Source organism: Esox lucius, chromosome 10 (assembly GCF_011004845.1).
Source record: "Esox lucius isolate fEsoLuc1 chromosome 10, fEsoLuc1.pri, whole genome shotgun sequence".
Lineage (NCBI taxonomy): Eukaryota > Metazoa > Chordata > Actinopteri > Esociformes > Esocidae > Esox > Esox lucius.
The window spans coordinates 2,136,118-2,146,285 of record NC_047578.1 but is presented as its reverse complement, the minus strand read 5'-3'; the positions used below and the strand labels follow the sequence as shown (position 1 = coordinate 2,146,285).

Genomic DNA, 10,168 nt, shown 5'->3' with positions numbered 1-10,168 from the left:
GATGAGGTCACGCTGATTGGGTGATTAATTTGTGTGAATGTCAATCAGATGTAATATTGTACCAGTGGTTGCCTCTGATGTCTTTCATAGAGCACTGGACATTTAGTTTCTCTAACCTCTAACCCAGACCTTTTCAGAAAGTAAGCTGTTCGAAACAGCCCGTCTTTGACAACAACGCCTCTCTGTCCCACAATGAGAGGGACAGCTTTAGTCAGTTGTCAATCACTTTGGTTCCTGCGACAGCAGCATGTGTGCTCTAAGTTCTCCCTAAGTACTGTTCTCTGCCTTGTTTTGCTGAGAGTACAATCCAAGGAATTCCTGCTGCTAGCTGAGCATTAGGAAAATGTCACTTTGGCAGGAAAGTGAATGTCCATGTTAACAGCTATGGTTAAATATAAAATCACTGAATTTAAAATAGTTTATAATGTCAATGTGTTCTTTCTGAAAGCTATTATAAATGACTACAAACCTGACAGGTTTTTCCCCCAAACTGGACATCCTCTCCCTCCACTGTCATGGCTCTCTCTCATAAGTGCCCCTTCCCTCCCAGCCCGACTACAGCACTTTGGGATTGATTGAAACAAAATGTCACAATTATGCCCTAAAGCTTTGAGCTCCGAGAAGTCCTTCCATGCACGGCCTTAATTATTCATCAATTAGCGAGCTCCTTTTTTCCAAACTGATTTTTCATTCAGTTTGCAGAGATGGATGTTCCCCCTGCTGTTACCGGTCCAAAGTCATTAGTTTCTGGGTTTGCAATTAAACCTTATGCATAATTCATGAGCCAGGACCAACTCTGTCTGTCTCCCTGTAGAGTGACTGCATCCCAAATAGTACTTAGTGCTGTATCAAGTGCACTACTTTTCACCAGGTTTCATAGGGCTGCAGTCAGTAGTACTAAAAAGCAGTGCACTTCATATGCAATAGGACGCCGTTTGGGATGACGCCACTGTAGACTTCCACAATGAGTTGCGCTTTCTACTCTGGAGGCAGAGATGAGAAATTAATTCAGAGGAGTGAAGTTCTGTCTCTCTCAGGTTGGAAGAGAACAGATGCCATCGGCCTGATCGAGACTGGAGGAGATGGAAATGAAGATGAGCTTTTGGAGAGAGATAGATCAACGACGCTGATGACAAGAGAATAGGGATGGAGAGGAATACACACTGAGGTAATGAAGATATAAAAATCTACCAGCTCATGTTTAAAATATATTTGAGGAGAAATATTTTTGCAGGGAATTTTTTAAGAGAGGGGACTGTCCTTATTCTTAGATTTTAGATGGTTCCTCACCATGAAAGTAGTTTACAGTTTGTTGTTAAATTTTCTTTAAAACCAGCCATTAAACCTCAGTTTAATGTAGCCACCACTATTAAACACACAGGAAGTGGGGGTCAGCCTGGCTAGTTACCATAATGAACACTCTGGTCAATTCACTCTGGTCAATTCACTCTGGTCAATTCATACACAAAGTTGCTTTGTTCAGATGTATTTGCAGTAATATTAATATCAACATCCAAATTATTTAGTATTTTTACTGTTATTTCTTTATTAATTCTGTTATTTTATTGTAGGTAATTACCTACAATAAAATAAATTCTGTTATTTTATTGTAGGTAAACACTCAGAACATCCCGTGTATCCTGTTCATAAGACAAACACCACTTTACACAAACTTTTAGGGTAACAAAACAATCATTATCTTTTCTTTTTATTTAGATTTTAGTAATGAAACCCAGAGCGACTTACAGTACTGCATGCAGACACTATCGTGCTGGTCCACTGAGGGAATCACACCCCACAAGCACCAAGCTCTACCACCAAGTAAGCAAGCCCATGGGAGACATGCCCCTTTACTCTCACTGGTGTTCAGCTGCCGATGGTGAAAGCAAAATGAAGAATAAAACGTCTGTTTAAAGAGAACCGAACAGTGATTAGAGTTTCATCTCGGTCCACAGACTATTTTCAGGTTGAGAAACTGTCTAAGAAGTGAATAATTGTCTGGCCTCGTGGAACGGTCCTCTGCTGACCCCTGGTGGATGTTCACATAACACACATTAAAAGGACAAGGCCGGTAAAAGGACAAGGACATTCCCAAAACAGAGCGTTTAATGGACACGCCTCTTCAGAAAGATCCAATGGCATAGTACGGATGTCCAGTCTGGTTGAAACACCGGTAGGAGCAGAGGAGAACGCGAACCGGGATCGTCGTGTGAGAACTTCTCACCTTCATTTCCTGTCAGAGAAAGGTGGAGTAAATCCAGACTAACCAAATGATCAAACACTTTCAGTTGATATCCTGCTTGTGTGTGCTACTGTGATGACACACCACCAACCTACAGACACAACAGGAATTTGTTTAGGAGACAGACTGTATTTTTGTCTTTATCTGTCTTACTGTAGCATATACAGCATTCATGTGTCTAAATAAGCATCATAAGATCAGCGCACAGCTAGCTTATAATGTTCCCGATATGGACCAGGTTCATAACAGGTTAGCACATCAAATCTCTGACAAAAAAAAAAAAGGAGAATTGGACAAAGCTCACAGAAAATTCAGCAGCAGCAGTATTATCTTTGGGTTTTTGCCTTTCAACAGATCAGGACTGGGTGCCTAAACCGGGACCGTGATTTTAGGCCCGTGTGTGGACGATAAACAATTTCGAAAGTAAAAATTTTATTTATTGTAAACATTCGTAAATACAAACATTTATATAATTAATGGTAGAATAAGTTAAGGGGCGGGGTTTGACAGATCATTGCCATTTAACAGAGATAAGACCTCACTTCCTTTTCACATCCCTAATCCCAACCATTGACCTTATTCCCAGTAAGTAATGAAGGAAAGGGTTCCCTCAACCGTATCGTGAGCGGTGGGTGCCGCGGTCAGGGGGCAGCCAGCATCGCCCATCACCTCAGTTTCTCCAGCATTCACGGTACCTTCCGGAGGTTGATGAAGACCACACACTCCAGCCAGGTGGTGAGGAAGGGTTGGAGGCACAGGGCACAGCGACCCCACTCGGACAGCATCAGGGCCAGCTCAGGGTAGTGGACCAGGGCTTTGTGGACCTTTGAGAACCTACTCCTGCCCTCCACCAAGATGAGACGGGCCGCCAGCTCCTGGACCAGGGACACAGGGGCAGGTACCGGGTCAGTACTGGTTGGTTTGGGTCTCGATGTGGACCGTGTTGTGTCCTGTGGTACTGTCTAAAGCTTGTGACTAGGCTGACTGGTCCTGGGAACATGGATGTGATGTCCACAGTCACAACTAGGCTAGCTTGTCTGATTTCGACAGCATGCGCTGAAACCAACGATCCTATGATCCTAAGGGCAGTTGGGTTCAAAGGGCAGGATGCCTTGCCATGGTTTCAACTGCTGTTTCTGGCTTTAGTAGAGAATTAGTTGATTACCTTTAATGACAGCACCTCAAGAACTTGAACAGATTCCATCAGCTTGCACTTCACAAATGGGTTTCCTTCACAGAGGAGCTCGGTCAACTTTAGATACTGGAACTGTAGATATTAACATCATTACTGCTACTGCCAATACCAAAAAGATCTTGCAGACACTATTATCCAAAGACAATTCTGTTATCCACTGTGTTCAACAGGGTACAACATTGATCTTAATGTCACACCCTATTGTACTAATATTGTGGCAAACAAAACTGTACTTACATCAACAGGAAATATGGATAAACGGTTTCCAGCTACATCCAAAACCCTGAGTTCAGTGAGCGCCACAACACCCTGTGAAATGGAGGAAGGAGCGAAGCCTCAGGGAAAGCAAAGAAACACAAGTCATACAACAGTAGCATTTGGTAAGACTGCTAACGTATGAAGCTATTAGATTCAAGATTAGATTAGATTCAACTTTATTGTCACTGAATAAGCACAAGTGTGTCTAACCAGAAGTGCAAATAGAGTATTAGGGATTAAGTACACGTGGGATTAATTGTTATGCGGGTACAAGCGGAAATTCTAAAAGAAAAAGAAGTTGAGTAGCTTGTGCAACTGAGGAGTGAACATCACTTTAACAACGTAAACATACAGCGCTAAATACAAAAGCCTGAACAGCATCCACCCACCTCTGGAAGCTCTGTGAGCTTGTTCCTGGCCAGGTATAATCTGGCCAGCTGGGTCAGCCTGGACATCTGTTTTGGCAGTCGCACCAGGCTGTTGTTGGTCAGATTCATCTCGATCATCTTTGAGAGAAAGCCTATCTCCACAGGAATCTCCACCAACTGGTTGTCCAGGAGACTGAGTGTCTCTAGGTTACAAAGACTGAGAAAACGAAACATGCAGTCAAGAGATATGTCGGTAGGTTAACCCACCACTAAATCTGTATTTTGGTCCAATGCTGGTGGTTTTATACTCCACTTGCTGTAAATATTCTCCCCAAGTTTTCCCATCAACCAGCTCTTCCGCTCACACCACTAGGAAACACAGCTTTCAGTGCTACCCGGGTTATTCTACAGCAACTGGGTTGGACATCTTATCCAGATAACTTATTAATAGTAATCAATTACTATTAATGGAGTGTACGTACTACTACTGTGTAGTGTGCTCTACCTAGAAATATATGCATTAAGTCGCTACGGGTGAGCGCATCGGCTAAATGCCTTAACTGAAAACTGTACAATTTTCGATAAATATTTGGCACCTTTTGATCTCCGGCGGCAGGACAGCAATCTGATTGTGGTTCAGATTGAGGAGAACCAGTTTTGAAAGTTTTTCTGTAAGAGACAATATAATGAAGTGTCTCTTCGTCTCTCATTATGTTTGATTAGTGATTATCATGGCACTGTACAGCAGTGAAAGCCCAGTAATGGCCCTCGGTTCTACTCATAACCTACAGTACATTGACAGCAGGACATCTTACCCAAGACGTCCGGTGGTAAGTGGGTAATGTGGTTGCCAAATAAATAAAGTTTTCTCAAGGAGTTCAGGTACCTCAGTACAGACGGAATCTCCTTCAGGGCATTGTTTCCCAAATTGAGTTCTGTCAACTTTGAAAGATCATAAAAATGGACAAAAAAGCAACACAGCTAGCTAGGCAAAACAAAAACATAGTGAACATAGCACAGACAAGTCACACAAGGCATACTGGCTAACATGGTTTTTGTATGGAATTTAAGCATGTCTGTCTAGCTAACGTTACTTACGTGTTTTAAGGACTGCAATTCCATGGGCAGCGTTGAGAGGCAGTTATTGCTCAGCTGAAGGTTCAAAACATTTGTTAATCTGGCAACGGATTTGGGAACGTTGTGCATTTTCTTTGAGCTCAAGTTAAACGATTTTGCCTTAGCCCGCAAAGCTCCGATTACTAAATTGTTAGCCATTGTTGGATACACTGACAGCCCCCACACCGGGACACGTTCCCATAGAAACAAGATGCTTTTCGACGGACCAAAATCCAATGAACAAACCTTTAGTGACCTCTTGTGGTGTCTCTTGAAACATGTATTACAAAATATTACTGGACATTACTTAGTCAACTCTCATGTCCCTAACGTAAATTGTACACATTGGAATTGAAAAACCTATCCACAGTATAATTCAAAAGTTTGGACACTCCCACACATTCAAGCTTATTTCCCCCTTTCTAATTTCAACATTATATAATAACACTGAAGACATTAAAACTTTAAAAGTACACGTATGGAATCACTGAAGACCAGGTTTGTACATTCTGCATTCTCTCAACCAGCTTCATGTGGTAGCCACCAGACTGCCTTTGAATCAGCAGGTGCCAGTTAGAGTATGTGGAGATTGAGACGGGACACAGTATATCTATATATAAACAACTGGACACGGGATCTGAGAACACCGCCAAAGCAAGGAGCCAGCTGGTGTAGACTGTCAGAAGGTATCTGAGGGAGGTTGCTGTGATGTTTCATCATGAACAGACTTAGGTTCTCTGGTGGCAATGTCAGAGATGTACCACATTTAAGATTTAACACAAAACAGTCATAATTTAAATAGTACAATATAAATCATATCTAGATAATATTTCTATGCATTGGACATTGGTCACCAATTAATAAAAGACAATATGTTGTAAAAGTTTTGGAGTTGAAACAGCAAGAAAATATTTTGATTGGTTTATTGTACAAGACAATATTGACCACCAGCAGCAAATAAGATCACCTTTTGATGGTGCGTTCATAAAGACACATCACCAAATGCATTACAGGGAACATTTTCATGATGACATCAGGAACATTCACAAGCACTGGTGAGATTTGTTCAAAGTGATTTTCAATTCTTCCTCAGCTCCCTGGGATGGTGTCTTCCCTCATTCTCCACCAGCTAAGTGAAGTGCTGCTACGCCTACTGACTGTCCCACAGATTCTCACACACAAACACACACATGATGACCATAACAATGGATCCTTCGGGGAAATAGAGGGACAGCATTCCAGGAGTAAACTCAAGTTGATGTTTGACACTGCGATTTAAAAGTCTCGACCATGATGTTCTTCAACATCCATCCCTGCTCCAACAACCATCTCATTAAAGTCAGCGACGGCTTCAGCTGTCCTCTTCAGGGGCTGAACAGAGTTGTAGTGCTCTCCAAGTCCATAGGCATGACGCATGTAACTGAAACAAGAACATTTACAGGCACTATTTAGCTTTTAAACAAATGGATTTCAATAAAACTGAAGAACAGGCTTGAAGCGTAATGTAAATCCAATGCCTAGTCTGAGCTACAAATATCAGTGTGGGTTAGATGTTTCCTGAATGGTTCTTACATAAGAGTGATGGGTGGCTTGTCAAACTCCTCTCCAATGATTATATCTGGAGAATCTGCTTGGATCACCTCTATTGACAGTTGGAGGACCTGTGTCAGAGCTCTGAGCTGTTGGGGAAAAAATTAAGCATTACAACATTACGCCAGATTACAAACATCTGGATCGCATAAAGTACCAGATCACCAAACAATCTGCCTGACCACAAACTAACGTGGTAGACCACCAGACCAAGTTCCAGAGGAGGAAGTAAAAGTGTTGGGTACCTCAAGCTGCCCCCCCCAAGCGGCGGTGTCTTCTACATCACTGCAGTACTTCTCAAATTCATCTAGAGACACACACACAGGGATTTCAGCACAACTTGAGGAACAACCACGCTATTCACCGAAGCACTTCAAGCACTAAACCGACACCAAAACACAAATAAATATCTGACAGAAGCAAGAGTGACTATACAGAAGACCCCAACTAGAGTTAAGTCACAGCAACAGGTGGACGTGACAAACCATAAAGAAAACCTTGCATACATCCACACATTCCAACCCAGTAGAAACAGAAAGGCCTCCATCCCTACCAGATGAGTACAGGTCCCCGGTGGCGCTGCTGGTCAGGAAGGGGAGGAAGTTGTCCACGTGGCTCCTCATGTGCTGTGCGGTTTGGGCCCGGAGCTCCTTCAGGTTCAGACCCAATCCGCGCTGGGCCAACTGGTCCTCCACAGCACGGTACATACAGTGACCGTCTGAGCAGCAGGAGAACAGTAGAGTCGTCCGTTATCTTGCAGAGAAAAGAAAATGTGCCCTAATGCAACTTCATGCTCAGAGCCCAAAACCTGACACACACACACACACACACACACACACACACACACACACACACACACACACACACACACACACACACACACACACACACACACACACACACACACACACACACACACACACACACACTGCAAGGGGAGTGAAGCTCTGGGAAGATTGTAGTGCAACACTCTCAGAATAAGAAACAACGGAAATTCCTTGCTCAAGGGCACAACGGCAATCTAGAATGATACCACCAACCCTCATTCTCATCACCTGACTTTCCACTTGAAAGTGGGATTGGAACCTGCAACATTATGTCAGAGTTGGGCTGTGTCTCAACCAGAGGGGCCGCCTACCTGAGGTACATTATGTCAGAGTTGGGCTGTGTCTCAACCAGAGGGGCTGCCTACCTGAGGTCCATTATGTCAGAGTTGGGCTGTGTCTCAACCAGAGGGGCTGCCTACCTGAGGTACATTATGTCAGAGTTGGGCTGTGTCTCAACCAGAGGGGCTGCCTACCTGAGGTACATTATGTCAGAGTTGGGCTGTGTCTCAACCAGAGGGGCTGCCTACCTGAGGAAATCTCCTTGATCTGTAGCTGCCGTGCTGCCAGCTTCTGGGCCAGCTTCAGCCCCTCCTGGTGTCTCAGGCCAGACAGGTTCTCCACCTCAGCCTCTGCTATACGACTCTCTCTCTCCTTCTCAGCAGCGGCTTTCTTGTCCTGGGAGGGAGGGGAGTGAACACGGAATCTAAACCAGAGACATCCTCTTGTCTATTTGTGATGTGATATAAGGTTTCAACCAGACTCCGTGATCATTTCAATAGAAAACCATCATTTGAAAAGCAAAATGATGGGGAGTGAATAGGCCATGAAAAGGGCCTTATAGATCATGTTCATGAGTGAGTGGTTTTGATGACATGGGGCAGGTATCAGAATAAACGTAAAAGTACTTTTCAGAAAGTCGTTTTGGCTCAGCAGCATTATTTCAAAAATCCCTTTAGAGGACTATACAGCTCACCCTTCTCTTCTGAGCTTTGGATGGGCCTCGTCCTTGTTTAGCTTCTCTCAGCTCCTCTTCTCCTTCCAAAGCAAGGAAGTCCACTCCATTCACAACCTCTTCCACCTCATAGGAAATATACATCAATGTTATTGAATACAGCAAACAATGTATGCCTGACTTTAGGATTGGGTCAATAATGATCACACAGAATATCAGAACAAAAGAACACAGCGTTTATCACAATCGAGTAGTGCTACTAACATCCTTTGCATTTATGTAAGCAACAGTTACCTTTTCTCCTCCAGCACTTGAAGAGTTCAGTAGTTTGAGTTCTTCCTCGTGTTTTTGATTGAGTTCAGTTTCCAACTTAGCAATGTCCTCGGCCAGCTGTTTCCGCCTCTTCTTGTCATTTTTCGGAACAGCATTTTTCATGCCCTGGATTTTTGCTGAAACATGTGCAAGTGGTTTGAAAAGTCCCACTTCAAAATAAAGTAATAGTCTAAAACAGCTGTAACAATAAGCTAACAGTTATCTATGATGCCGTTTTCACAATCTATCTAGTTGGATGTATTAGCTATCAGATAATGTTAGCTAGAATAACACCAAACTATTATTATTTTTACCTTACAAATAAATACTAAGTATTCATGAAAGAGAAGTTATAAATACCAATAAATAACCCCGAGGTATAAGACTATTTTCATATGTACATTATTAGAACCGTTTAATCAGTTAGCTAAGCAAATTCCAAGCAGTAAGTAATGTGTTCATTCTGAGAACCAAACTCTAAAACTCATATTCCCTCATTATAAGAACCTTGTCATTTCAGTCTCACTTAGGGTGCTAAGCACTAGAGTCAGGTACTGTACAGTACCTTGCAGGTCCTTCTTTTCTTTTCGATGTTGCTTGGTTAAAATCTCCTCAGCTGACTCTACTTCTTCCATGACTCGAAACAATGTTTATTTTAGAAATACTGAAACATGTAGATAAATTAACGTTATGACTGCGCTGGTATGTAAAATCCGAACATTATTTATTTTATATCAAAGATAAAATGTAAGCTAGCCATCTCAGCTAGCCAGTAAGCTATCCATCCATTAAAACGTGCTGAGTACAATACTTCCGTCTACTGAAATATCGCGATTTCACTGGTCATTGCTTCATAACCGTTTCGTTATTTGATTGGTTAGTTAGTTTTATCTTCTAGTTGACAAATTGGATGCGTTCAGTGTGTCTTCATGTTCGGGAGTAGGTTATAGACTTACCAATGTTAAATGTACGTGAAAAAAAACATTACCTAGATCTTTCCACCGATACATCAAATCACTCACAAAACGATTTAAAGGCTGACACAGATCGTACAGATCCGACATCAATTGGTACCCAATGACTGATAACAGTAAAGGTTATTATGAAAAGAGCAGCATCTCAAATCTTGAATAATGGATCCTCTTTTACAATGACAAAGACACGGAATAAACACAGAATATAATAACTAATATATTAGCACAGTAAACTGTTTTGCACTACGGGGATATGTCGGTAAGGGAGTCTCCTTGCTTCGCTCTGCACAATGACGTTTAGGCTCTGCATTCCACTGCTGTCTATGTCCCTCCC

At 42.4% G+C, this 10,168-nt stretch overlaps 2 protein-coding genes across 3 annotated transcripts; both read right to left on the bottom strand.

Moving 5' to 3' along the window:
* Positions 1-1,692: 1,692 nt before the first annotated feature.
* lrrc69 (leucine rich repeat containing 69) lies at positions 1,693-5,418 on the bottom strand. Its single transcript, XM_020050146.2, has 8 exons — positions 5,162-5,418; positions 4,879-5,005; positions 4,660-4,732; positions 4,085-4,280; positions 3,675-3,746; positions 3,408-3,509; positions 2,938-3,117; positions 1,693-2,233 (listed from the first exon to the last, which is right to left on the bottom strand). Exons 1-8 carry the CDS (start codon positions 5,336-5,338, stop codon positions 2,123-2,125), a joined length of 1,038 nt encoding a protein of 345 aa, XP_019905705.2. The 5' UTR covers positions 5,339-5,418; the 3' UTR covers positions 1,693-2,122.
* Positions 5,419-6,084: 666 nt separating this feature from the next.
* Positions 6,085-10,060, bottom strand: otud6b (OTU deubiquitinase 6B). 2 transcript variants are annotated; one of them, XM_029122797.2, is made up of 9 exons: positions 9,817-10,060; positions 9,426-9,524; positions 8,843-8,997; positions 8,570-8,674; positions 8,124-8,271; positions 7,323-7,487; positions 7,015-7,076; positions 6,752-6,858; positions 6,085-6,599 (listed from the first exon to the last, which is right to left on the bottom strand). In XM_029122797.2, the coding sequence occupies exons 2-9, from the start codon at positions 9,493-9,495 to the stop codon at positions 6,455-6,457; spliced, it is 957 nt and encodes a 318-aa protein (XP_028978630.2). In that variant the 5' UTR covers positions 9,496-9,524; positions 9,817-10,060; the 3' UTR covers positions 6,085-6,454. The 2 variants fall into 2 exon arrangements, with proteins under 2 accessions (XP_028978630.2, XP_028978629.2); XM_029122796.2 differs by lacking the exon at positions 9,817-10,060 and having other exon boundaries at positions 9,426-9,772.
* Positions 10,061-10,168: the final 108 nt, after the last annotated feature.